Source organism: Cynocephalus volans, chromosome 1, assembly GCF_027409185.1.
Source record: "Cynocephalus volans isolate mCynVol1 chromosome 1, mCynVol1.pri, whole genome shotgun sequence".
Taxonomy (NCBI): domain Eukaryota; kingdom Metazoa; phylum Chordata; class Mammalia; order Dermoptera; family Cynocephalidae; genus Cynocephalus; species Cynocephalus volans.
This window is the reverse complement of record NC_084460.1, coordinates 59,323,918-59,351,476: the sequence shown is the minus strand read 5'-3', so window position 1 is coordinate 59,351,476 and position 27,559 is coordinate 59,323,918. Positions and strand designations below refer to the sequence as shown.

At 58.6% G+C, this 27,559-nt stretch overlaps 1 protein-coding gene across 4 annotated transcripts in view; it reads left to right on the top strand.

Moving 5' to 3' along the window:
- The window catches only part of COL18A1 (collagen type XVIII alpha 1 chain), a 110,426-nt gene extending 84,606 nt beyond the window's left edge, over window positions 1-25,820 (top strand). The window contains exons 15-41 of one of the 4 annotated variants that reach the window (XM_063080573.1): window positions 2,575-2,706; window positions 3,202-3,264; window positions 3,688-3,714; window positions 4,616-4,651; window positions 5,229-5,300; window positions 5,600-5,635; window positions 6,021-6,110; window positions 7,418-7,447; window positions 7,589-7,615; window positions 7,982-8,044; window positions 8,411-8,485; window positions 9,394-9,420; window positions 9,693-9,746; window positions 10,251-10,325; window positions 11,183-11,251; window positions 11,671-11,713; window positions 12,222-12,284; window positions 16,570-16,613; window positions 16,934-17,065; window positions 17,618-17,771; window positions 17,861-17,934; window positions 18,554-18,658; window positions 19,716-19,748; window positions 21,397-21,642; window positions 22,253-22,450; window positions 23,124-23,239; window positions 24,076-25,820. In XM_063080573.1, coding sequence (XP_062936643.1) covers window positions 2,575-2,706; window positions 3,202-3,264; window positions 3,688-3,714; window positions 4,616-4,651; window positions 5,229-5,300; window positions 5,600-5,635; window positions 6,021-6,110; window positions 7,418-7,447; window positions 7,589-7,615; window positions 7,982-8,044; window positions 8,411-8,485; window positions 9,394-9,420; window positions 9,693-9,746; window positions 10,251-10,325; window positions 11,183-11,251; window positions 11,671-11,713; window positions 12,222-12,284; window positions 16,570-16,613; window positions 16,934-17,065; window positions 17,618-17,771; window positions 17,861-17,934; window positions 18,554-18,658; window positions 19,716-19,748; window positions 21,397-21,642; window positions 22,253-22,450; window positions 23,124-23,239; window positions 24,076-24,289 — 2,298 coding nt within the window. In that variant the 3' untranslated portion in view covers window positions 24,290-25,820. Of the gene's footprint in view, window positions 1-2,574; window positions 2,707-3,201; window positions 3,265-3,687; window positions 3,715-4,615; window positions 4,652-5,228; window positions 5,301-5,599; window positions 5,636-6,020; window positions 6,111-7,417; window positions 7,448-7,588; window positions 7,616-7,981; window positions 8,045-8,410; window positions 8,486-9,393; window positions 9,421-9,692; window positions 9,747-10,250; window positions 10,326-11,182; window positions 11,252-11,670; window positions 11,714-12,221; window positions 12,285-16,569; window positions 16,614-16,933; window positions 17,066-17,617; window positions 17,772-17,860; window positions 17,959-18,526; window positions 18,659-19,715; window positions 19,749-21,396; window positions 21,643-22,252; window positions 22,451-23,123; window positions 23,240-24,075 lie in introns of all 4 variants that reach the window. The other 3 variants (XM_063080564.1, XM_063080555.1, XM_063080546.1) reach the window with 3 other exon arrangements.
- The last annotated feature ends 1,739 nt before the right edge of the window (window positions 25,821-27,559 follow it).

Here is a 27,559-nt window from a genome sequence, read left to right as displayed (position 1 = left end):
TCTGACCCACAAGGTGGCAGCCTTGCCTCGACCCACTCCTCCTGGGCCTGCTGGGCAGGAGGACAGGCCGGACCTGGCTAAGGAGGAGGGGCCACCTGGAGACCTCCACAGACACCCAGGAGGACCCCTCCAGGCTCTGGCCCCTCTGTGGGCAGGCCACCCCATCATATCCAAGATGTCCAGAGCTCCCTTTGTGGAAAAGCCAAGAGGATAGATGGGTATAAAGTGAATTCATGTGTACATGTGTATACCCTAGGGATATACACATGTACACACATATGAATACACCTGTACACATGTATCTCTAGGGTATACACAGGTACATACACGCACATGTAAATACATACACACGTATCTCTAATGTAGACACGTCCACTCATGTAAATACACACACATGCATCTCTAGTGTAGACATATGTGTGCACATGTAAGTGCACACACGTACCTCTAGTCTAGACACGTACACATGTAAATACATACATGCATCTCTAGTGTAGGCACATGTATGACATGTAAATACACACACGTATGTCTAGTGTAGACATGTACTCACATATAAATACATGTATCTCTAGTGTAGACATGTACACATGTTTTAGCCTGTTTTGTGTTGCTATAACAGAAATACCTGAGACTGCGTAATTTATAAAGGAAAGAGGTCTATTTGGCTTACAATTCTGGGACAGCTGCATCTGGCGTGGGCCTCAGGCTTCTTCTACTCATGGCAGAAAAGCGGCAGGCAGCCAGCGGGTACAAGCAGATGACATGGCAAGAGAGGAAGCAAGAGAGAGGAGGTTCCAGGGTCTTTTAAACAACAAGCTGTCACAGGAACTAATAGAGCGAGATCTCACTCATTAATCCCCCCTCCCCCGGGGAGAGCATTAATCCATTCATGAGGGATCCACCCCCATGACTCAATCAGTTTCCAACACTGCCACATTGGGGATCAAAATTCCATGAGTTTTGGAGGGGACAACACATCCAAACTCCATCAACACACATGTAAGTACACATGCATCTCTAGTGTAGACACATGTATGCACATGTAAACACACACACGCACGTATGTCTAGTGTAGACACGTATGCACATATATACATGAGGGAAGCGTGCTGATGAAGTCTAACATGAGCAAGAGGGTAAAACTGCCCCACACCACAGGACTGGAAGGTGAGGCGAGACCACAGCCGCGGACGTGAGTGCCTCTGGTTACGGCCGGAGGTCCTGACACTGGGATTAGACACTCACGTGGAAAGATGACACACTTTAAAAAAGAAAACCTGGAGTAACGTGAACAAGAATTCTAGATCCCTACAACCTAATTACGAACTGAGTAGAAACAGAAAAATTAAAAAGGACAGGATTAGAAAGAGGCTTAAAAAAGCAAACTTTTTAATAGGAACGTTTTAAAGATCAAAAAGTAGGTGAGATTTCTAAACATGGTGAGAGGATACAAAGCCCTAGAGTAGGTTAGAACCAAGGAAGGAAGATGTAAGATTCCAGTAAAATTAGCTCTCAGGCAGAGCGGGTGGTAAAATGTTAACTTTCTGTTAAAAAAGCAGAATGGTGAGACGTAATGAAAATTAGACACGCGTGGAAATGAGGATGAGATTGGGGCGCAGCAGCAGGTGGGAGCTGGGGGCCTCCTACTGTCTGGCCTGTCCAGGGACTGCACAGGGCAGCCAGTCACATTCCTGCCCTTGTTTCGGGAAATGCTGGGCTTGGGGTCCCTCACACTGTCCTGGTAGCTCCCCACAGAGCTCAGGAGAGAACGGTGGTCGTCTCAGTTTACAGATGAGGAAACTGAGGCTCAGGACAGTTGAATGGCAGCGATGGAAGGCGGGACAGCTGGGCCAAGCCACAGCTAGACCCCAGGTCGGGGCTGACCCTCACTAAGCAAGCCCTCGGCACTGGAGCCTCCCCGTCTCATGTCCCCGTGCCGTCTCATGTCCCCGTGCCCTGGTTCTGCTTCTGTGCACGGGCTCTTGCCAGCGTTTGGGTCCTTGTGCTTCAGGCAGCCAGGGCTGCGTGTCACAGACATGCTCCTGAGACTCGAGCTGGCTCTCCTGCTCCTCCAGGCCCTTCAGACCAACAAGATCGCAGTGAGGCCTGTGTCCTCCCGAGCCCCAGACACCCCCGTGGTGACAGAGTCTTGAGCCTGCCCCAGACCTGCGCCGAACCTCCCCTCCCCTCTCCTCCCTGGCTCCTGCCCGCAGCCCGCCCTCGCCGTCCCCAGCTGCTGGGGAGCCTGGGCTGAGGTAACGGAGGCATGTGCAGCACACTCCCTGCAGTGCGTGTTGTCCCCAGAGCCACAGCAGTGAGCTCGCATGTCTGTTCTCACTTGGTTGTTTCGTGGCTGCTTCTCAGTGGATGAAATCATCTCATAAAGCCAGAGGGAACAGAGAAGTTATTGGGTTTGCATTGCTTTGTAGAGTGTTAATTCTTCAGATTTCCAGATTTTTAAAACCATCATGAGGAAGTGTAGCTGCGTTGGGGACATGGTGGCCATCTGGTGTTACACTGAAATCCTGATAGCGGGGAGCACTGATGATCTCTCTCCTCCGCCCTGTGCAGGGAAGCAAGGGGGACCCCGGCCCTGCTGGCCCTCCTGGGGAGAGCGGTTTGGCTGGAACCCCTGGCCCAGCTGGACCTAGAGGGCCCCCTGGCCCCCCCGGGCCGCCAGGACCAGGATTTGCCGCTGGATTTGTGAGTAGCAGCTGCCCCTGGCCTCAGAAAGCCTGTGTGGGCTGGCCCCTCCCTTCTCCCCACCACCCCCAGGCATCTCACCGGCTGAGTGGCCCCTCCCTGGGCTTCTGCCATCCATGGCAGGGCCCCTGTGTCTGAGCCAACTCGGCAGGACAGGCTGTCCCCTGCCTTCAGACTTGTCCCACTGGTGCTGGAAGGCTGCTTGTGGTGCAGTGCTGCCCCAATGCACACGCTCAGATCGAGATGAAATACGTAAACCCAAGAGAGGCTGCCCTGGGCGCCCGCCAGCCAGGGTCCCCTGCAGCCAATTCCGGCCCCTCCAGAAGGCATCCTGCAGATGCTCCCCACCTAAGAGCAGCCACTTCAGGAGCCCTGAGGGATGTTCCTGCTCAGCCAAGGCCTGGTCCCCACCTCTCCAGCCAGTGCCCAGCTTCGGAGGCAGGGGCTTCCTTTAAGAAGGGACGCAGACCCGTGTCCCCTGTGTGTTTCCTCCAGGATGACATGGAAGGCTCAGGGGGACCTTTCTGGTCAACAGCCGGAGGCTCTGGCAGGCCCCAGGTACCTCCCAGGAGCCGAGATTTTCAGGGGTTGGGGGGACAGAAGGGTGTCCCTGGGACTGGCCTTGCATGAGACCAGGAGCTGTGCAATCCATGGCATGCCCCACCCTTGGGGACACCTCCCTCTGAAGACACTTCCTTGTGAGTTGAAAAGTCATGGGGTGAGCCAAGGTGGGCAGATGCGGTGGGGTTGGCTGGTGGCAGACACCCAGCAGGTGAGTGGACAGCCAGCCCCGGCCTCCACAGAGAGTGTTCTGGGGGTGCCTGAGGACTGACCTGCTGGTGGAACTGCATGGGTGTGTCGGTGCCCTCCCTTCTGTCCTCAGTCAGAGCCAAGAGCACTTGCACATGCTGGTGCTCTTGTGCGTGGAGCATCGTCCGCAGGGCCCAGGTTGCACTAACGCCCTTGCTCTCCTCTCTACAGGGACTGCCTGGCTCACCAGGACTCAAGGTCAGTGAGAGATGGGCCTGGGGCTCCTGGGCTGGAGGAGGCCGGGCCTCACCTCCTGCTGGGAGTCTGCCTCAGCAGCCTGCGGTTCCCTGATCCTAGTAGCACACGTTCACATCCATCGGGGAATTTTCAGAATACGGCAGAAATGGCCAGTGGGGCAGCAGTCACACACAACCCCTTCCCAGACCCCGGGCTGAAGGGGGCCGTCCACGCCGTCTTTCTGAAGCCCCATGGATCAAGACTCCTGGTTCCACATGTCTGAAATGTTTTTGATGACTTGGACAGACGGGGTGTTTTGGGAAAAAATCTTGGTGCCCCCATACCCCAGGCTCGGGGACAGGCGAGCTCCTAGGCTGGGGCAGTGAGGTGTCACCGCCCCAGAGGACCCGGAGCTTTTTTCTCTACTCCCCCCATCCCTGGGAGACACCAGCCCCCAACCCTCCTCAGGCTTAATGGGGACAGAGCCACCCGCCCCCCAGGCAGCCCCCGGGGATGCAGTCTGAGGACTCGCGGGGCCCCATCTCTTCACCAGCTGCTCCGTTTAGGGTTTGGCTTTGATTTGGGGCCTGGAGCATCTCAAAAGGTTGGGTTTTAGCAGGGCACGTTCAGTAGCTTTCTCAAGCTGTTGAGAGTGAAGTCATCTCAGTGGAGGTGCTTTCTACAGTGGAGATGAAGGAATATGCCACTAGCTTCTGGCAGTCCAGACCATGTGCCTGTTAGGGTGGGGGCGGCATGGTCCCTGCACAGCCTGCTCAGTGGCCCTGGGACCCCTCAGCTCTTAGCTGGGGTGTCAGAGTGTCCTGAAAAGTTAACCCTTCCCTTCCTCCTAGTGGAGAAGGGGTGGACGCTGCCTTGGGGTGGGCTGGCCCAGCAGCTGCTCACAGACCCTTTATCCATACAGGGTGATCCTGGAACAGCTGGACCACCTGGGGCCAAGGTGAGTGCCTTTACTTGGGTTCAGGAAATTGACCCATCCTGGGGAGCAGGGAGGGACCCCCAGGTGGAGGCCAATAGCTCTGTCGCCTCTGAGCTGCAGTAAACGGGTGTGTGGCCAGGCCTGGTGTGCTTGGAGCAAACCTCCCCCGCCAGCCCAGGGCTCAGTCTGCCTTTGCTCTGGGTCTCCCTCGCACCTGCCGGTCTCTCTAGAATGTGAGACATGCCTGTTTTAAAGGAGAACCCCCAGGGCATCCCCCCAGACCCCCTCTAGGTTTTGCCAAGTCAAGGGACTCAGGCTTCCTCCCCTCCCCAGCTCTGCCCGGTAAATCACGGGAGCCACCTAAGAGCTGCCTGACCGCCTGCCCCCTGCCGCCGGCCCCCACCTCTGTCCCCTCCTTCCCATGCCCACAGTTCCCCGGAAGGCTGACTAGGGTGAACTGCCCTTTGGGGCTTAAGCTGGTGACCGACAGAAGCCTGGGCCATTTTCATGTCCACGGACGCATGGCTTCCCCTTGGGGACCCCCCATAGTCCCCAGGCCGTAGGGCTGACATGCTGTGCCCTCGTGTATCCGTTCCAGGGAGAAGTCGGAGCAGATGGAGCCCCTGGGTTCCCCGGCCTGCCTGGCAGAGAGGGCACTGCTGGGCCCCAGGTGAGCGACCGTGGTGGGCCCAGGGTGCTGAGGAGGTGAAACCCCAGAAGCCATGCAAGGATGAGAGCTGGCACCGGGTGCACCCCTTTAGGGATCTCCTGGGAGTCTGTGTCCCACACCAAATTCAGTTCAGGGGTTTTGGTGTTTGCCTCCCCTCCCCTGGGCCTCCTTTTGGTCAGGGAATGAAAAACTCTCCCAGTCTTTATTCAAAGCCAGTCCCCGGAGGTCTGGGGTCTCCTGGGAGGGGGGGGGGGTCCTGTTTCTGCTCATTATGAACCTTTTCCTTACTGTCTCTGTAGGGACCTAAAGGAGATAAAGGGAGCCAGGGAGAGAAAGTGAGTGTCCCCTGAGGGGCAGCGTGGGGGGCTCGGGGCCTATGGGTGTGCAATGGGTGGACAGTGGGGCTGGGACATCCCAGCACAACTGAGCTTCAGGGTGCTGCCCTGGGGTCCAGGCCCAACAATTACCCATGCGGCAGAGACTCTGGGCAAAGATCCTCAAGTCTGCAGGGGCAGCTCCCGGACTGGGGTGCTGTGTGTAAGGTGAGGCAGTCCCCTATTGGAGACCATTCTGCCCAGGGAGGGCAGCTCTGGGACTGCTGTCCACAGTCCCCGGGTATGTGCTGGGGCTCTGGGAAACCCCTGCGAGGCCTGGGGATGCTTTGGAGTCTCGGCCAGCACAGCCATGTGGAGGTGGTGGACAAGTGGTATTCTCTTCCAGGGCGACCCAGGGAAGGATGGAGTGGGACAGCCGGGTCTCCCCGGGCCACCTGGACCCCCAGGGCCTATGGTCTACGTGTCGGAGCAGGATGTAAGAACGCTGCGTGGGTGGGCCCCCGATCTGCCTAGACATCCCTGCCCACCACTGGTCACACCCAACCACACGGGCCACACTCTGACTCCCTGGTGGGAGCAGGAGAGGCCGGACCTCGGTCAGAAATGCCCACGATGAGCCTGAGCTTGATGCTGCAGACAAGACACACTGGTGGGTGGGGATCGAGCGGCCTGTGCTGGGAGGATACAGTGCTGGATTTTGTGCTTAGGGTTCTTGTCTGGGCCAGTCCATCTGTCCTTGATGATGTAGCCCCAGAACTGCAGTAGGTGATCTCATTGTCCTCATCAGGAAAATGTAGAGGAGCCCTCAGTTCTTGGTGAAGGGCTGTGTTGGGGTCTGGAAGCTTCCTCCCCACTGAGGGTTTCTCGACGATCACATGGTGTCCCTCTTGTCCATGTGTAACCCCAGTGCCAGGTGCAGATGCGTCTCCTCCAAGCCCCCTCCTACCTGGGACACAGAGGCCAGGCATGGCCGCACAAGCCCATGCCCTTTAGAGCAGAAAGTCTGAGCCTCCAGGGTGGGACGCAGGCCAGATGGAGCAGGGCGGGGTATGGCTCAGTGACTCACGTTCCTGCTTCCCCTTGGCCAGTGGAGAAGGGGCTGCCCCGTGCAGGGCTAGGAGCTGGGGTGATGTTCTGGGCTCAGATCCCGGCCCCAGCACTGTCAGACGTGTGACCCTGGACAAGTGGCTCCACCGCTCTGCTCGCTTACGAGGTGGGGGTGTGGTGGTTCTGTGAGGAGGGGTGGCGGTAGGTGTGTGGTAGAAGCCAGCCTGGCCGGAGAGGCCGCAGCTCCCGAGGGCAGCAGGCGACAAGAAGCAGGTGGGGGAGCAGAGCACAGTTCCAGGAGGTGCAGGGGCCTGGCCCAGCAGACCCCCGCCCAGCCTCGGCCACAGAGGGCATCGGCATGACAGCCAAGTCCTCAGAAGAGCCCCAGGTAGGCGGGGCTGTCCCCGCATGGTGAGCAGCGAGTGTCTGCAGAGTTTGAGAAGTATTTTAAACAAAAACGGACTTGCAAATCTTGGCCCTTAGGCAGCTGGAAGTCTGGGAACATGAAGACATCCACCCCTTGTCCCGGGTCTGGGGCTGCTCCAAGCCGGTGCGGGAGGCGGGCTCCTTGGGAAGTGACAATAACCAGAAAGACTGCCGAAGGCAAAATTTCCCTTTCAGATTTCATTTTGCTATGTTTCATTGATCTTGTAAGAGTAGTATGATGGGAGTTGACTTCCATTTTTAATGTAGTTTTTTTCTTCTAATTTATATTTTTCTGCCACTTGCTGACAGAGAGCGATCGCCAGCGTGTCAGGATCTGAGGTACATGTCCCCATTTCTAAGGAGCCGCCAGGGTGGGTCTGAAAGTGTGCCAGGGTGCGGGTTGGGTGGCAGCTTGGCCAGGGTGCCGTGTGCTGCCCGAGCACGGTGGCCCCAGAGCTGACGCGGTCCCTCTTTCCGCAGGGCCGGCCGGGCTCCGCAGGCTTCCCCGTAAGTGCCGCGCTCAGAGCTGCTGCTTGCCTGCCACCGCCCCCAACAGCAGGACTGTCTGGGAGGGGTCTCCTCTTTGTACACACAGCAGCCACCGAGCTGCATGGGCCAGCTAGAGGGTGGGGGCAGTCACTGGGTGGGGAGCCCCTGGCAAGCCCAGCGCCTGGTGGGTGCCACGAGGCTGAGGAAGCTTGGGCCTGAGCAGATGCTGCGGTGCCTGGCGAGGGGGTCTTGGCTGGGGTGCAGCACGGGGGCCTCCACCTGCCACTGGTCAGGGAGCAGCGGGGGGAGAGGGTGCGAGCTGTCATCCGGGATGGGGAGACTCAGGGTCACCAGCCCCCCATTCCTGCCTGGCCTCCATTCTAGGGACCCGCCGGGCCCAAGGGCGAACCGGGCTCCAGGGGCGAGCAGGGCTTCCCTGGACCCAAGGTAAGGCTTGGGGTGCCGTCTGCTCGGACTCCCACGGCTGCCCCGCTGCCCCAGCCAGAGCTGACGTGCCTTTGGTGGACAGCCCCCCTGTGTGACCTGAGGGGTGCTCCTGGAGCCCCAGGCCAACCTCCACACCTGACCCCCTGTGAGCCATGACTGGAGCATGTGACAGATTCCAGCTTGGGTTGCCCTTGTGGCCACTTCACTGGGCCTGTGAGACGATGCTGACCACAGGGCCCCCTCACCCATTTCTGTTTTCTGGGTGTTCTGCATGAGGCCCCTGGGGGAGGGGGTGCCTGTGCAGCCACGAGGCCACTTCCATTGCCGGGAGCGTGGCCCCTGACCCTGAGACTTGCTGCATTCCAGGGCGAGAAGGGTGAGCCCGGCAGCCCCTTCGGCCCCGATGGCAGAGCCCTGGCGCCCGCCCAGAAAGGAGCCAAGGTGAGGGCAGGTGGCCCCGCTCCCAAGCAGAGGCACGCAGTATCTGGGGGGCTGTGGAGACAGAATGGAGGGGTTTGTCTTCCAGAGAGAGGGCGGTTGCTGTGGATGCACATGCTCCCCTGAGCAGGGTTCTGGAAACTTCTGTAGCCTGGGCCCTTTCCACCCTTCCTTAAGGTCCTCCAGAGCCTGCCCTGGTGGCTGAACCCACCCTGCAGAGGGGCAGGGGAGCCGCGGGGCTGCACCTCTGCTCACCTCGCCTGCGGGAGGCGTAGGAGAGCCAGGCTGCGCCCAGCTCTGCTCCTGGCCCCTGCTAGAGCCCCCCACCCTGCAGGTTCCTGGCTGCCTGTCTGGCCTCTTCAGGACCCTGCCACTGGGGAGCAGTGGGTCCTGGGCCCTCTTTCCTCCCAGCGGCCCCTGAGCGCCTGCAGGAGTCTGAGCATGGCTGTGGTCAGGAGTTGGTTCCCTGAGGGGCTTGTGTCCTGGTCCCCCCACCCCAGCAGGGGCCACCAGCCCAGCTCTGGGGGAGAGGCCTGGGGAGGAACTGGACCCCCATCTGGAGGCTGTGGGGGATGGGCGATCTCACAGGCCTGCACAGGGAGCCCATGGCCCTCAGGATCATTGGCGGATGGCTGAGGGACGCTGGATAGGGAGGGCTCCTCCGGCCGCCTGGCCTTACATCTGAGGTGACCCCAGCCAGGGCACTAGGAGGGGCCCCATTCATGCACTGACCCCAGACACAAACCCCAATCCAGAACCTTCTCCCTGTGGTGTTTCCTGCTCTCCCCTGGTGTTGTCAGCAATCTTGGGAGCTCCCCCGAGGTGTCTGGATGGGCACAGGGACCCTTGAGGGAGGCTGCCTGGTGGAGGACGCACGTAGCCCCTAATGGTGCTTCTGGTTTTCTGTTCAGGGCGAGCCAGGCTTCCGAGGACCCCCGGTGAGTAGGACCCTCACTTCCTCTGTGCTGAGCACGCATGTGCTGTGGTCTGAAAGGATACGTTTCCCTCTTGTGACTCCTGAGTATGTGTCCCTGAGGTTTATATCCCAGATGCACCATCAAAATGCATGGGCAGGAGTCGGGAGGGAGGCACAGCGGCGGCTCTGAGCTGACGGTGGCCATGGCTGGTCTCTGCACGGCCGCTCCCTCCACCTCACGTCACCCTGCGCAGCCTCTGATCCCCTAAATTGTGGCTCCTTTCCTCTCTACAGGGTCCATATGGGCGGCCTGGGTACAAGGGAGAGATCGGCTTTCCTGGACGGCCGGTGAGGACCTGGGGTCTCGGGTGGGACCTCTGTGTGCCCTGTGTGGGCAGCTGGTTGGGCCTGTCAGGTGGGGAGCAGCCCAGGCCCATGGGGGCAACAGGTCCAGAGCAGAGTGGACAGTCATCCCTGCCCCGGCCCTCCCCCAGAACTGAGCCTGCCTGAGCAAAGCACTTCCCAGATGTGGCTGAGGAGATGTCCTCACTGTGCCCATCTAACGTCCTGGAAAAAGCCCTAAGTGGGGCAGGAGCCACGGGCCTGGGTGGTGCTGGGGTCAGTCACCCCGCAAGGGACCTTGGGCAGGAGGAAGGGGTAAGGAGAGTCAGAAGAGGATGGTTAGGGGCTCCCCAAGGGCTGGGGGTGTGCAAGGTGAAGCTGGTGAGCTGGGTCAGCCTCAGTTGGGGACTGATGGGGAGGCTGCAGCAGCCCCCGCCCCTGCAGGGACACAGCTGAGGCCACGGTGTTGGCCAGAGTTCAACAGTGCCCACCCACTGTGCTCTGCCTCAGGGTCGCCCTGGGATGAATGGATTGAAAGGAGAGAAAGGGGAGCCAGGAGACGCCAGCCTCGGATTTGGCATGAGGGTGAGTGTCCTGCAAGGGGCGGGCAGGGGCAGCCAGGGGACCAGGGACCAGGAATGGCCTGGCTAGGGGCTGGGGTCGCATTTATGTCAGAGGCTGCTTCAGAGCAGCCCTCTGACATGTATCCACGTATGCATGTATCCACACACATGCACATGCATGTGCATACATACACATGCACGTGCATACATACACATGCACGTGTGCACACATACACATATAAACATATATGGTCGTGCACACACATAGGTGTGCGCATGCACACTCAATATACATGCACCTGCAGACTTGTGCATGCACACCTGCACTCTCACATATGCACATGCACACCCATATACATACGTGTGCACACATACTTGTTCACATGTGTACTCATACAAGTGCACCACACACCTACACGTGTGCACAAGCACACATACATGCACACATGCACATAAATGGGTGAAAATCCAGTTAAACTCTCACACAAACACACAAGTTAAAGCCTCTGAGAGCGGCCTCCTTGGGTTAGCTTTTAGGGTGGAAATACCCACCGAACTTTACCCCAAGTTTGCAGTTAGTAAACACAGGAGGGGACGTGTCCACGTCTGTCCCATTGTTGCTGCCCAGGCACCTCCCACAGCTCCTTGAGAGATGTTCTGGGCTCACTGTGACCTGGAGATGGGATGTGGACTGGCTCCTGTCCTCAGGACCCACAACCAGAGCGGACTGGGTGCATTCTTGGCTTAACATGTTCAGACGCATTTGGCTCGTGGATTTCACTGATCTTCAGAACCACTCCCTCCCGTGCCTGCTGCCCTGGTCACTGCCGATGGCCTGGCTGTGAGCCTGACCGACCAGAGCTTTCTGTCCCCCTATAGGGAATGCCTGGCCCCCCTGGGCCTCCAGGGCCCCCAGGCCCTCCCGGGACTCCTGTGTACGACAGCAACGTGAGTCGCCATGGCCGCCCGCACTCCTTTCCTTTCCCCCTCTCTGGCCTTCTGTCCCTGGTGCAACAGGGGGCAGTGGATTAGAAGGGAGCTTCCAAGAGAGACAAGCTTGGGGAGGGAAGGATTCTCTGGGTCTGGAGCTGACTTCTGGCTGGGATGATACCAAGGGCCTGAGCTCAGAGGGGGATGGAAGTCCCACTTTACCAGGCTCAGCAACCCACACATGTGAGGCAGGTCACATGATGACCAGAGCTCCTGATTCCAAGCCCTGTCTCCTCCCTGCAACCCATGCCCCTGTCTGTCCAGGGAGGGGGGTTGCCAGAGGGGCAGCGGCTTCTGGGCTTGGGGACCCAGGTAGGTGGTGGCCTCCATTTCCAGAGCAGTGACCCTCAGCAGCCACCTTTGGCCATTCTTTGCAGGCATTTGTCGAGTCCAGCCGCCCTGGGCCTCCAGGATTGCCAGGTGAGGGCTCCTGGGCTCACATCTCAGGAAGCGGCTCTGGCAGTGGGGACCAGTAGCTTTTCGCAGCAATGCAGAGAAAGCCGAGCTCCAGAACTCACTCTCCTTGCCTACCCTGGGTGTCCGAGGCAGCGAGGACCCCCTAGTGCCCTGTGCGTGGGCCCACACCCCAGTCCTAATCATAGTCCCTCCCAGCACAGCCTTCCAGGTGGCCTGGCCACTGAGGGAGAGACACTTGGGTGGCTGAAGTTAGATCTTGCTCCCGTGTGGCCCCGCTATCTGTCCGTGCACCCTCCCTCAGCACAGCTGGCTGCACTGGGACCCCGTGCCCTCTGTTCTCCATAAGCTCCTGCTCCAACTGTCCCTCTCTTCCACCTGATGTCCCTCCTGGTCCAGGCCACTGTGCATGCAACACCCTCTGGGGTGGGGGTGTGCACGGCAGGAGGGGCACTATCCCAGAGGCCCTTGCTGGCACATTTGGTGAAGGGCACTGGGGTCTCTGTTCCTCCAGGGTACCAGGGGCCTTCTGGACCGAAGGGGGACAAAGGAGAAGTGGGCCCGCCTGGACCACCAGGTGAGAACACCCTGGGTGTCCCAGGCTGAGGGGCTGTGCTGCACAGCCAGCAGGTGGACAGTGGCACCCAGAGCCCTCAGTGCGGGCCCTGGACCTCCTGTGCTGTGGTTACTGTCTCATTCTCCTGGAGGAAGGAAGCCCCTTCCTGGATCATGGAATCCTTGCAGGACCTGGAGTAGGAGCGGCCTGGCTGGCCTTACAGCCCAGGGCCCAGGAGGGCTTCAGGGACAGGCAGTCTGAGGCAGTGTCTCTGAGCGGCACCTCCCAGTGCGTCAGGGGTCCTGAGATGTCCCCTCCCCTTCCATGTGTGGGAAGGCACCCTTGCCGTGCTAGGTCATTGGGGGGTGAACTCAGAGCACCTCTGCTGTTCCCAATGGACAGTAGGAATTCCTTGCTGAATCCCAGTTCTTTGAGGGTGGGTGGGCTCATGTCTGACCAATGGGAAAGCTGGATGAAATATGAGAAGACGACTGTTTGAGGACACCTGGGAGCAGTAGGGCAGAAGCCCAGAGAGCTGACGCTGGTGTCAGGCAACCGAGAGCCCAGCTGGTCCTCCAGCCAACATACCCACTCCGGCAGGGGCTGCATCGTGGGCCAGAAATGGCATGGGTGGGTGGAGACTAAAACACAGGTCAGATACCCCTTAGGCCTGCTGGAAACCAAAACGTACTCTCTTCTGGAGACAAGCTTGTGGAGAGCCCCGGATCCTCTCCAGCCTGGCTCACACACAGCCTGGGCCCAGTGAGGAGTCAGTGGGCCAACAGAAGGACCGGCAGAGAGCCAGAGGGTGCAGAGTCGAGTTTAGTCCTGCAACTGAAATGGGATGTGTGGATTTGAGAACTCTGTCCCAACCAAGAAAGAGTGAGACCTGGGAGAGGCCTGCGCAGATGTCCAGGCTGCAGTGCCAGAGGACCGTCATCCCTGGGAAGAGTGCACTGAAGGCCGTACGGCCCGGAGCTCCCAAACAAGGAAGGACCCAAAACCCCACATTCAGAGGGTCAAGAGCAGGACCTGCAGTGATTCTCAACCGAGGCGACGGGAGCCAGGAGATCACAAGTGGTACCAAAATACCAAAAGAAGGTGACTGCTGACTTAGAATCCTAGAGCTGGAAAAAATGTCCCTCAGAACAAAGGTAAAATAAAGTGCTGAAGCCACCCTGGGAGAGACAACCCGACGGGGCCCCCAGGAGAGCCGACCAGGCCATGCAGGGCTGTACACGGGAAGGGAAAGGGTTATGGCCAGAAGAGCACAAAGACATGACATGGGTGTATGAGTCCATTTCTGTCGCTTATAACAAAATACCTGAACTGGGGAATTTGTAAAGAGACAGTATTTATGTCTTACACTTTTGGAGGCTGGGAAGTCCAGAGTCCAGGGAACACATCTGGTGAGGGCCTTGTCCTGATGGTGACTCTACAGCGATGCAGGGTGTCCCGTGGCAAGAATGGCAGGAGCCGGGAGACAGTGAGCGCCTCTCTTTCCTTGTAAAGCCCAGGACCACCATTAACCATCAATTTACTAGTCTGTGCCTAGATCTATGCATTCACAAGACACAGTCCTCACAATCCAGCCACCACCTCACGGCCCCACCGTCGTAGGATCTCCCACCCTCTTAACACTGTCACAGTGGGGGTCAAGTTTCTAATACTTGGACTTTGGGGGACACCGTCAATCCGTACCAGGGAGGGAGGGACAGAAATTGGGGGGAACCAGTGTGGGCTGCGTTGAACCATACCCCAGGGACAGTGACATCAGGGGGTCCCAAGATCCCAGCCCTATCTGGGAAGTGGTGAAAGCACCAATTAATGCTAAAACTTAAAGTAAAGGATGCATGATGTCACCTCAAGGAGAAGCCAAGAACAGAAGAAGAACATGCAGATAACAGAAAGGGAGAATGGCCGACGGAACATTTTTTTCAAAATCAAACTTAATCCAAAAGAGGGCAAGAGAGGAAGGAAAAAGAAACATAAAACAGATGGAACAAATAGGAAATAGGGAGTAAAATAGGCTTAAACTCAAATATATCGGTATGCACGCTACACATGAGCAGGCTACATTCTCCTCTAGAAGACGAGCGTCGGCAGTGGGGAAGCCGCTCACGAGAGACGCTTCCTAACCATGAGGGCGGGGACGCTGAAGGTGGACCGTGTGTGCGCACGTGTGTGTGATGTGTGCGGTGTATAGTGTGCTACGTGGTGTGGTGTGTTCCTGTGTGTGTGTTGTGTATGGTGTGGTTTGTGTGTGGGTGTGGTGTGTTGTGTGCAGTGTGGTGGTGTATAGTCTGTGTGATGTGCAGTGTGGTGTGGTTTGTGTGTTGTTTGTGGTGTGCAGCGTGGTGGGGTATAGTGTGTGTGTGTGTGTGTGTGTGTGTGTGTGTGTTTGTGTGTGTTTGGTGTGTGGTGTGGTATGTGTGAGGTGGGGGTGTGTTGTGTGTGCGGGGGTGTGGTGTCTGCTGTCTGGTGTGTTTGTGGGTTTGGTGTGTAGTGTGGTGTGTATAGTGTGGTTTGTGTGTGGGTATGTGTAGTGTTTGTGGTGTATGTGGTGTGTGTGGTGTGTGTGAGGTGTGGGTTGTGTGGGGGGGTATGGGGTTTGTGTGTGTGTTGTGTGAGGTATGGAGTGTGTGGTGTGTGTGAGGTGTGGGGTGTGGGGTGTGTATAGAGTTGTGCAGTATGTGTGTGGGGGGGTGTGTTCAAAGTGCGTCTCGAGGAAAGAGACATTGCCACAAGTAAAGAAGGAACGTTCATCATGATACAGCAATAAGTGCACCAGAAAAATCCAGTAATTCTAAATTTCTATGCATCTAATAACAGGGCCCCAAGATACAAAAAGTAAAAATTGACAGAACTAAATAGAAAAACACACAAATCAATCATTAAGGGCAATTTTAACCCAGGAGCTGAAAGACTGAACAGCAGGGCCTGCCAGTCTGAGGCACTGAAGCGTCTGGGCCGTGTACCCAGCAATAGGGCCCAGCCTGTGCTGGCGGGCTGGGCTGGACGCAGCTCCAACTTCCAGGAACTGCCATCTGGCAAAGCAGCAGCCAGAGAAGCCATCAACTGGCCTGGAGACACCCCAGAGGAGCACTCTTCCAGGCAGCTCACGATCAAAGCAGAAACACAGTGGACATTAGAAACTCTTGCCCACGGGCCTTCTCAGCCCTGGCTCTGGCCTGGGCAGCCCTGGAGCAGTGGGACCCCCATGTTCACAGGTGATTGGGCCTCCACAGCCAGTAAAAAGAACCCAGGACAGGCCCAGGTTTGGGAGGGAGCACAGGTCCCAACAGCAGCCACTGTCACCTCCATCTCTGAGTGACCAAGTAACTGCACCAGTAAGATAGGGTCCTGGATGGGCAGAGGCTCCTGCTCAGAGAACCTTCTCGGGTAACAGTGGAGGCGTGACCTCCAGGGCAGAGCCCAGAGCTGTGAGCACTTGGGGACCCGTCAGGTTTCCAGGGGAGAAGGTAAAAGCAAGAAAGAGAAAGGGTTGTTTAACTCTGTTCACAGAATCACAGCCGTAAATAGGACGTGTTTTAAGCATCCGGCTCAAGAAGTTAGAAAATGAACAGCAAACTTAATTTGATAAAAATAGATGAGAAGAAATATTAAAGATCAGAAATAAATGAAGAACAATTATGTTTTCTATATGTACAAAACAGGAAGGATCAAGAAAGTCAAAAAAATCAAAAATTAATTCTTTGGAAAGGCTAGTAGTACTTGCACACCTCTGTCAAGACTGATAAAGCAAGAAGGAACGAGGACTTCAGAGCAGGGCTCGTCCATGGGCTGGTGAGTGGCCTCCACCGAGCCTGGGCAATAGCGTCTCCAGGGGGCAAGTGCTGAGGTGCAAGGCCAGGCCACTGGTCTGCACCGAGACGGGCAAGGAGAAGGCATCAAAGGAGGCACATTTGGAAAGAAGAAAAAAGAGCTTGTTTTTTAATGTAAACAACCCAAAAGGACTAACAGATGCACTATCAGAATTAATAAGTAAATTTACCAAGGTCGCTGGATATAAGGGCAATTTAGAAAAATCAATGACTTGTCATAAACAATTACAAACGAAACTTTATTAAAAAGGCACCCCTCATGCGAACATCAAAAAATGTCAGTCACCTAGGAACAAATGTAATAAAATATGCACAGAGTTTCTACACAAAGAAATGCCAAGTTACTGAAGGCAACGAAGGGAGACTTATGTGAAGGGAGAGGCTACAGGCGGACGAGGCAAGGCTGGAATTCCGATGTCATCCCGCCAGACCCCGGCCCACACCTCACTCCCTCCCCACAGGGCAGTTCCCGTTTGACCTGCTTCGCTTGGAGGCTGAAATGAAGGTGCGTGAGGGCCTGGGGGACTGGGGGAGGGGGCTGCCTGCGCTCCCAGCGTCAGACCCTTTTGTCTGCCAACCCCCAGGAGGGCACCGGCCCCAGGGGTCCCTGGCTCAGAGTGGCAGCAGGGAGCCGAGCCCCATCCTGCGGATAAGCAGCTGGCAGAGCCCGGCCAGCCTGGGCTCCAGGAGATTCCAGCTGCCTTGCCCTGGCTTGGGAGGGACTGGGAGGCCTCCCTGTGGTTTGTGGGGGTCAGTGCCCCCCGCTGCCCCTCCCCACCCAGCAGCGAGAGCTGGGCTGTCTCAGACAAGTGTTTCCATCCACAGGGGGAGAAGGGGGACCGAGGAGCTGCCGGACAGAAAGGCGAAAGAGGCGAGCCCGGGGGTGGCGGCTTCTTCGGCTCGAGTGTGCCCGGCCCCCCAGGCCCCTCAGGCCCCCCAGGCTACCCTGGGATTCCGGTAAGCCTGGGTCCCGGGGCTGGCTTGCAGGTGTCCGCACCTGACCCCACATCTCCGGGATCCTGGGTCCAGGAGCCAAGGCCACGCCCTGCGAGCCCAGCGGCCCCAGCAGCCCCGTCCCTACACTTCTGGGCCCCTCCAGGGATGGGTGCTGACCCGAGACGCCCCCACCCTACATTTCAGGGCCTGCTCTCCTGCTGGTGCTGCACCCTGTCCGCCTCTGCGACCAGGGCTGGGCCTGACCCTCAGGGTTTAGGGCCTCATCTGTCCTGGAAGATTCCAGGGAGCCCTGGGCCCATCTTCTGACTGGGGGCCCTCACCGTTGTTGGGCGTGTGCCCTAGTCTACATCCTGGGATCCCACCCCCATGAAGGGGTGAGGGTATGGGAGGAGCCTGGGCTTCCCAGACCCTGTGTTGCAGCAGGGAGGTGACCCTGGGCTTGAAGGCCTCACTCACTCAGAGTCCTTGGTGTCTGCAGCCCCAGCCCAGCAAGCGCTCATCCCAGCCTGGGGCATGTGGGTGATGGCAGGCATATGTTGTCCTTGTCCTTAGGGTCCCAAGGGAGAGAGCATCCGGGGCCAGCCCGGCCCACCTGGACCTCAGGGACCACCTGGCATTGGCTATGAAGGGCGCCAGGGCGCTCCTGGGCCCCCAGGCCCCCCTGGACCCCCAGGACCCCCTTCGTTTCCCGGCCCTCACAGGCAGAGTAAGTCGGCAGCAGTGGGCCCTGGGCAGAACCTCCCCCTGTGACACTCATTCAGCACCTGTGTTCCCACCTTGGTTTCTCTCTTGTAGCTATCAGTGTTCCTGGACCCCCTGGCCCACCTGGTCCCCCGGGACCCCCTGGATCCATGGGCGCCTCCTCGGGGGTGAGCATCCAGGCAGCTGGCCAGGTGCCCACCTCCCCAAGCCGCAGGCCGGTTCCACGGACCCTGGCCCGTCAGACCCTCACTGTGCAGCCCCCTTCAGAGGGCTGGAAGGGGTTGCCTCAGAGGCATCCTCTGGGAACCCCACAGGGACCCCAGTGCTGGGGTGGCTTTCCATGGGCAGATGCACAGAGAGCCCTGAGGCGTGGCTTCCAAAGCAGAACTGGGGGCTGGGGGGTTGGGGGTGACCGTGATGGGCCCGGGGAGGAGGACGGGCCTGTTGGGAAGTTCCCTGTGGCTGGTCCACTGTGCAGAGGCCAGGGGACGGGAGGTGGTCTGGGTCCCATGGGTGCTCACAGGTAATGCCTCAGGCCCTCCTGGGGGTGGCCTCTTAATGAATGACAGAGACCACGGCAGGGGCATGTGTGCCACACAGCCACTTGGCCCCGTGCTCCCTCTCAATACCCTGAGGCGTCCAAACCAGCCCCTCTTGGAGCTGCACCCGGGTCAGGGCCTGCTGGTCTGCTCAGGGCTTTTATCCCCACTCCCCCGAGCGCTGGGGCAGCAGGGGCCACACCTGGCTCTGGGCTTCCAGCAGGTGCGGGTCTGGGCCACGTTCCAGACCATGCTGGACCAGCTGCCCGACGTGCCCGAGGGCTGGCTCATCTTCGTGGCTGAGACAGAGGAGCTCTACGTCCGGGTCCGCAATGGGCTGCGGAAGGTGCTGGTGAGTTCTGGGTGACCAGTGGTGCTGCCTCCGTCCTCGTGGGGCAGAGAGCTCACAGGATGGCCAGAGGAAGGACAGAGTGGGCTGGCCATCGCTTCTCCTTACAGTTTTTCTTTTATAACTTTTTTAAAAAATTAGTAGACAACTTTTGGGAGCAGTTTTAGCTTTACGGAAAAGTGGCCTTCCCACTTTAAGTAAACAAATGGACTCCCAGGTGCTGCCAATGCAGTGAATGTTAATAAGACAGACAGCGACAGCACTCCTGCTGACAAGATGCCATCTAGCAGGGTGCGGTGTCCGGGCACCATTCCCCAGCGTGGCTGCGGCTGCGGGGGCAGTGCCCCTCTCTGCACAGCGTGTTATAAATGCCACTGTGATGTACACCCTTGGTCCTGTGCTGCACAGCACCTGTCCTCAACCCAGTGCCTGGCTCCTCACACCTGGGGTCGCCCTGTCCGGCCTTGGCCCTTTCCAGAGCACACGGCCAGCCTTGTTCCTGCTGTCCCAGAACCAGCTGGGCTGCAGGAGCTGCGGCAGCAGTGAGCCTGCTCTGAGGCAGGTGGGACACACCCAGGACACGCCCAGGAGAGGTTTGTCCTTTGTATGCAAATGTGAGGATGGGTAAAGGCCAACCTGGTGCCCTGAAATAGCCTGTTCCGTCCTTGAGAGCTTCTCACACCGTGGAGTTTGGGTGGATCTGAGTCTCGACGCAGCCCTGACCTGCTGGGAGACCACCCTCCATTACCAGCCCCATGCCTTTGCACAGACAGCACCTCCTGCTCCAGTGCTGTCGTCTGGCTGGGGAGGCTGTGGTGTCGGCAGCAGATTCTGAGGTGCCCACTGTGCACCAGCATTGCTGTATGCACTGGGTGCAGCCAGCCCGACTTTGAGGGGCTTCAGTTCTAGCAGGAAGAGGCAGAGGATGGCGGCACAGGCAGTGAACACGTGCTGGGAGGGCCGGTGCTGGGGGTGGGGCTGCTGGAGGTGGGGGTTGCCCTGGGTGCCTTGGTGCTGGCTTGGGTCGGGGGCTGTAGTAATCCCTGCTGTTTCCTTCCAGCTGGAAGCCCGGGTGCCACTCCCACATGGGTCGGTAAGGAGCGTTTGTTCTTTGCACAGTGGTCAGAGACTTGGGTGGGCGTCCAGGACACGAAGGGCATGCACAGTCTCACATTTCTGGAACAATACTTGGTCCTGGAGCCAAGTGTATGTCACTTGCAGTCGGCCCCTGCTGCAGAAGGGAGGTGTGCAGACTGCGAGGGGTGCCTCTGTCCCAGCACTGGCTCACAAGGGCGCTGGTTCCTCTGCTTCCCCACCTGTGTCTGCAGCTTATCGCTCTCCTTGGGGTAGATGCTCCTTGGGGCCAAAACCCACATCTCCTCTGTCTGTCTTGCTTCATCCAGAGCGCCAGGCACAGGAATGGATGACTTCTAGAGTGTGTGTGTGGATGGATATGTGGATGGATGGATGGAGAGACAGATGGACAGATGAGTGGGTGGATGAATGGGCGATGGATGGATGGGTGGGTAAGTGGATGGATGATGAATGGGTGATGGATGGATGGATGGACAGATGGATGGGTGAGTGGATGGATGGATGATGGATGGACAGATGAATAAGTGGATGGATGATGGATGTAGGATAGATGAATGGACGGATGGGTGGGAGGTTGGGGGATGGGGGTTTATGGATGGACTTATAGATGGACAGATGGATGGATAAGTGAACAGACGATGAATTGATGATGCATGGGTAGATGGGTGTGGATGGATGGACAGATGGATGAATAGATGTATGCATGGGTGGATGGATGGATAAATGGATGGGTGAGTAGATTGATGGCCAGGTGGATTGGTGGATGAATGGGGAGGTGGATAGATGAATGGGTGGGTGGGTGGATAGGTGGGTGGAAATATTTAAGATTTCCAAAGTGCTGCATCCCACTGCTGTAAGTTCCTCCTTGAGCAGATGTCAGGACTTCTTAAAAGGGTCAGGAACATGATTTTTGTTAAGTACTGTGTGTCAGGGGCTCAGCGTGAGCCTGTCTAGTCATGGGGTTCAGCCAAGTCTGTCCTTTCACTCATTCATTCCTTCATCAGTAAATAGTCACAGCCTCTTTCATTCACTGGTGCTGCTGCAGGCATGGGGTGCAGCTGTGCATAACAGACATTCTCTGCCCTGTGGTGCTGATGTTGTATGGGGGAGACAGCAGTCTTAAGTATAGGTGATGCATAGCGAATCATGGTGTGTCAGGTGTTCAGTGCAATGGGGGAAAGGCGCAGAATCAGGGGATTAGGAGTGGGGTGGGGGCTTGGGTTGGGATTTTTAAGGTGGTGGTCACTTCTCTCAGGGGGACGGGAGTACAGGCTTAAGGAGCTTAGGGCCAGCATCAGGGTCCCAGGTTTGAGCAGCAGTAAGGCGGCGGCAGGTCAGGGGATGTGGTTGGTGAGGACCACGGCTTCTGCAGGCGGTGGAGCCTGGGGCACCTGAGCAGAGGTGATCCCCCCAGTGCAGGCCTCATGGGTTGGTGGGCTTCCCCATGCTTGCCCCTGCCCTGCACATCCACAGGGTACCCCCAGGGTCTGGGGTGAAGCTCCCTGCTCCCCATCTGGAAGTCCACCCCCTCCATCCAGGAGCACAAAGGGGAGTAAGGATGGGGGAGGATGTCCCTGGCTTGGGCAGGCTGGAATTATGGGGTGCAGGAGCCCTGCCTACAGTACTGTCTGCCTCTCCATCTGCAGGACAATGAAGTGGCCGCCTTGCAGCCTCCTGTGGTGCGGCTGCACGAGAGCAACCCATACTCCCGGCGGGAGCACCCCCCCTCCACAGCACGGCCCTGGAGGGCGGACGACATCCTGGCCAGTCCCCCTCGCCTGCCAGAGCCCCAGCCCTACCCTGGAGCTCCACACCACAGCTCCTATGTGCACCTCCGGCCAGCACGCCCCACAGGCACTCCCACCCACACGCACCAGGACTTCCAGCCGGTGGTGAGTGCTCCCAGAGTGGGCACGTGTCCGCTTGACCTCTGAGCGCTCAGGGCAGTGGGGAAGGAGAACCCAGACCCACCAAGGCTGTTAGGGAGGGTCCCCAGGCCTGGGGGCCGCAGGTGGGCTTCTGCCTGGTCAGGGCCAATTGTGGTGGCCGTCAGCCAGCCTGGGTCCTGCCCTCTGGTGTCCAAGTGGCCATCCATGAAAATCAGACGCCTCTGAGGCTAGTCCCTGCATACATCCTGGAGGAAGTGGGATGGCAGGGACAGCACAAGGCCAGGAGCCCTGGTCAGCCTCAGTCCCACAGACAAGGCTGGTGTGGCTGAGGACAGGGAGGGGTTGGCACCAGCTGCTCTGGACTTGATGGGCCGAGCTAACGCTCGTCTGCTTGTGGAATGGGGCCTGAAAGGCCACGTGGGGGAGGGGGGCTGCTTGCTGGGTCCACAGCACCCACAATCACCTGCGCTGCGGTAGACTGAGGGGTCCAGGCGGGAGGCCTGCAGAGCTGTCCGCAGGTGGTCACCTGGGCCCAGGGCCTTGGGGACCCAGTTCAGGTGTGGGAGGACAGCGTGTGATGCAGCCCCTGACGTGCTGCGGCATCTCCCCCCAGCTCCACCTGGTGGCGCTCAACAGCCCGCTGTCGGGCGGCATGCGTGGCATCCGCGGCGCCGACTTCCAGTGCTTCCAGCAGGCACGGGCTGTGGGGCTGGCCGGCACCTTCCGCGCCTTCCTGTCCTCGCGGCTGCAGGACCTCTATAGCATTGTGCGCCGCGCGGACCGCGGAGCCGTGCCCATCGTCAACCTCAAGGTGGGTGGGCTGTCCTGTGGGCACAGGTGGCACCAGGCGGGCAGGCAGCCACAAGAACCCAGCCAGAGCCTCTGCATCCCTGAGGCTGCCACCTCCCCAAAGGCATCCCATGAAGTCCCCCACACAGTCCGGTCCCCTTAGCAGCACCTCCCAGACAGATTGTTTCAGGGGCTCCTACACCACCAGCCACTAAGGCAGGGCCAGGAGGACATGGAGGATCTACAAGAGTAGCAGGTCCCCATAACAAGCTTGGAGTCAGGAGACACCCCTCGGACCATCAGTGCCATCCAGCCTGTACCCTCTGCCACGGTGCCCCCCACATGGCTTTATTCTGTGGTGATTTTCATCAATTAGGCTGTGATTTTCTGGACACTCTGGGAGCACCAGCACTCCCCAGAACTGACAGCAGTGGATCTGCAGACCCCAAGGTCCAGGGCTAAACACAGGAGGCGTGTGGGCCCAGCGCATCCTGACAGGCTGGCATTAGGGGCATGGGGTCCCTCTGCCTCAGCTGAGGAGCCCCTCTGTGCCCAGCATGCAGCTCTGGTCTGTGGGGCCTCTCGGGGTCTGCCGAGGCTGCCTGGCTAGCCCTGCCCTGCTTAGCATTCGTCCCTCTGGCAGGACGTGACCAGGGACTGGATAAGCCCCCACAAGGCCCGTTTTTCCTCTGCAGGATGAGGTGCTGTTCCCCAACTGGGAGGCCCTGTTCTCAGGCTCTGAGGGCCAGCTGGAGCCTGGGGCCCGCATCTTCTCTTTTGATGGCAGAGACGTCCTAAGGCACCCCGCCTGGTAGGTCCCCATGTGCCCATCACTCCCCACTCCCACCTGGTCACTGCAGTACACGTACTCAAGGGCATAAAAAACAGTGAAAAGCCCTCGGGAACTAGTATGTTCAAAAACAATGTGGTTCTAAGAACACTCTTAGGTGCCCCTCTCGTCCACGCTGACAGGCTCCACGGCGTCTGTGATGAGTTAACCAATGTCACTGTCTACATGTAAACATCACAAGTGATTTATTCTATAGAATACGCTCCTCAGAGTGAAATTTTGAGTCGGAGCGTGTATGCATGTAAAATACTGACAGAACTGCCAACTGCCCTCAAAGTCTTCATGCGAGATGTCCTTCCACTCGCCAGGCATGAGGATGCCTGTTCCCCAATGCTCATGCTTTTAAAAGGGTGGCTTGGGGTTGGACAAGCGTGCCCCTCCCTGGAGGTGCCTGATCCCTGGCCAGCAGCTGAGATGCACCTGCCAAGGGCTTCCTCGGTCCCCATGTGAGAGTGCAGGCAGGACTGAGCAGGTCCACGGGGCTGGCCAGAAGCCCGGACCCCAGGCCGGTGGAGCTTGTTCCTGGCCAGGTGGCACTGGGATGCCTTTACTAAGCAAGGGCTGCTGAGGGCCAGGTTCATCCCGCCCAGGAGGGAATAGCCCCCAAGGCTACCTGGCCAGGCCCAAGCTGAGCCCCCAACTCTCCTCACCTTCTGCAGCAGGTGTTTGGCAGGTGGAGCCCTCTCTGACAAACAGCCAGCAGGGACTCCAGATCATGTGGCCCTCATGGCAAGTGCCTGCCTCTGCCTGGGGAGGAGCAGGGTCTGGGTGTGACTGATGGCCACTGCATCTTGCAGGCCTCAGAAGAGCGTGTGGCATGGCTCGGACCCCAGTGGGCGCAGGCTGACAGAGAGCTACTGTGAGACGTGGAGGACAGAGGCCACAACGGCCACGGGCCAGGCTGCCTCGCTGCTGGCAGGCCGGCTGCTGGAGCAGAAAGCCGCGAGCTGCCACAACGCCTATGTGGTCCTGTGCATCGAGAACAGCTTCATGACCACCGCCTCCAAGTAGGGCCTCTGCTGGCTTGGACAGCAGGTGGAGGACAGGTGCGGGGGAGTGGAGGAGCCCCCACAGCAGGGCAGGGAGCATCCAGCCAGCACCCCGGGGAGGGGGACCGACTGGGATACGTTCCTATAGAGTTCACATTTCATGTAATCCTCAGAAATAAAAGGAAGCCAAAGAGTGTATTTTTTTAAAAGTTTAAAACAAAAAGCTTGATGCTGAGACTTTCATCCATCCCTCCCCTGCCCGACCTATGAGCCCTGCTGGCCCGCCCTGTGCCACATGGGGCGCTGACCTCAGCTGGACTTCAGCGACATGCAGCTCTGGGACTTCCTGCTCTAGGAAGCTGTGCTCACCTCAGACCCACAGGCTCCTCTGGGCCTCCCCCGGTGCTGTGGAGGGCCCTTGATTCCAGCAGGCATTGACTCAGTTTTCTGCTTGGTACCCTTCTGTGCACAAAATCCAGACCAGTATGCAGACCAGGCACACAGTGTGCTGGGGGCTGGCGCCACAGCGCATCTCGCCCTGGCCAATGTCTGCCAGCAGCAGAGTAGGCACGACCTTGCCCAGGCAGGGAGCAGTGAGCAGCAGCACGGCCCACGTCACCGGGCGAGGGGCACCGCCTCTCCTCAGCCTCTGGCCTCTTTTCATTACCCTGCCCCCCTCCCCCAAGCTGGAGCAGGCTTCCAAGCTCGGTCCACCCCCCGATGCCATGTGAGGGCCTGGGGTGCAGCCAGGCTTGGCTGTGCACTGCTATCCCAAGACCGACCTGTGGAGCCTGTCTCCCAGCCCTGTGCTGGCCTCTCAATTGACCAGTGAGGCCGTATCCAGAGCTGGTGGAATTTTAAGGGACCTATGAGTCAGGGCTTGGGAGCAATATGTCCCACATCCAGGGCTGCTTTTCCAGCTGTGGGTTCCCAACACTGACACCACCCTGCTCTGCCCCAGAGCGAGTCCTGGGACCCCAGTGAGCCCAGGTCCCTGCACCAAAATCGCTGGGGTCCTTGGTTTACATCTGCAGGGCTCAGGTAACCACTGATGGTGAAGGGGACGGCCATGAGCTCCTGGTCAGGATGTGGCTCACAGCCAGCTAGGGGCCTGCCCAGCTGAGTGCCAGGACAGGATAAGTCCATGTGCACAGGGCAGATCAGCAGTTGAGGGCTGTGTGAAAGCCCCTGGCCCACCACTCTGTCTCCACAAGCACATGGACAGCTGGCCTTGGACACAGGGCAGTCATCAACTGTTGCCTGGAAAACCCACTGAGGGGACATGGGTGCACGAAGGCATCTCGGGGACAGTGGGCAGGTGGAGCAGCCACCAGGATGCAACTGAGGCCCAGTCACCCCCCAAGTCCAGCAGCATCTGCACAAGAGCATCAGTTGTCCCATGGAGGGACATGTGCGCACAGGGCCAGCACATGCCGGCGTCAGGACCTGACATCTGAGGACTGTGACAAAACCGGTGGGGCTGTTCCATAACCCTGTGTGATGTGAGGCCATTTCAAGCAGGCACCAAATAAACAGGACCTTTTGCACTGACACTTGGTTTGCACGCAGCCTTCACTGTTACAAGGAGGGCAAAACCATCCAAAATGAGTCCTGGGAGCCTTGTGTCTCTGGACTGCCAACCTAGTGGGTCCTGCTGAGGGAGCACAGGTGTGCTCAGGTGCATGTGGATATACACAGGTGTATACGTGCAGATATACATGGGTGTGCATGTGCCTATGCACAGATGTGCACAGGTGAGCAAGGATGTGCCATGCAGATGTACAGAAGCCACAGGCACCCCACACCTCTCCTCTCTAGGGTCTCTGCTGGCAGCCAGAGATCCTCACAGGCTCTTACTCCAAGACCATGTAAGGGGGTGTGCACTGTGGCCCCTCAGACCCAGAGCCTGTGTTGTTTGCAAGGTGCTGTGCCCCGCTGGGCTTTCCACTGGGCACCCAACCCCGAGGGGCTCGCTGCTCCCAGACATAGCGTGCCATGCCTGCCCTGGAGGCTGGCTCGGGAGCAGCAAATGCCAGCCTTTGGTGCCAGTGCAGGCTGCACAGGTGCCCTGGGGTGGGGGGGGTGGACGCTGATGGGGAGGGTTCTCCCAGGGAGGGATCCCCCTGGTGAATGCATTGCAAGTTAGGGGCCCCAAGGTTCATGGCTGTGCAGTGAGCACAGGGTGACAGGGATGGTCATGCTCCACCCCCTCCCATGGCCCAAGGCCCAGGCCAGGCCCCAGGTCACCTCCTGCCAGATCCCCGTACCCAGATAGGGGATGATGCTGCTCCCTTCCCAGGGGGTCGCACAGGGTAGCTGTGGTGGGGCCTGTGGAATGCCCCTGGCAGCTGTGACTCCAGCCGTCCCCCGCATGCAGCCTCCTGCTCGACCCTCAACCCACAGTGCCCTGAGATGCCCCATGCACCAGGCCATCTTGGGGGACCTGGGGCACAGCCAGCTGCAGCGGCCCTCCCAGTAAGGAATTGTCTCCAGTTCTCCCTGCTGAGTTGGGTCTGAGAACCTGGCCTTTCACCAGGACCACACGCAGCACAGAGGCTGCACAGCTGCAGCCAAGGGAGAGGGTCGTGGACCGGGGCTGGTGTTGGTGGGCTCTGTTCAAGGGCCCTGGCCCTGGCGTGGGTCCTTGGCTGTGGCTGGTGGGGAGAAGGCCAGATCCCTCTCCTGGCCTCTTGATCAGCCACCAGTCCTCACACACCAGCCAGGCAGGGCCAGAATCAGGAACCTTCTCACACTCGGTGCGCAGTTTAATGTACTTTGGGAAAAGCGTTCATATCACATACTCTCTTACACCTCACAGGGAAGTGTGAACAGCTCGGGCCCTGAGGTGCTGGGACAAATGCAGGAGGTGCTGCCCCAGGCTGGCCATGGGTCTCCCCAGCTCCAAGAAAGCCCAGCTCACACCGGGGCCAGCATGTCCATGGGGACATGGGACAAGTCCTCTGGCTGGCACCAGCTGTGAGCACATTCAGTAGGCCTGCACATCAGTATTAACCCACTTCAGGAACAGAAAACAAGAAACAGAGGGCACTGGCAGTGGCCCTTAGGGTGGGAGGGAAGAACCAGCTTCAGAGACCAGAGCCTCACATCCACCTGATGGGGACATGTCTGCCACCAACCTCAGACAAACAGAGAAGCCAGGTGTGGTTCCTTGTTTTATCAGTTAAAAAAAAAGTCTCTGTTCAAAAATCCAAGCACCTAGGGACAACTGGAAACGTCACAGTTTAGCCACAGGCCTGGGGAATCTGGGCTCCCACCCTTGTCCTGGAGCCAC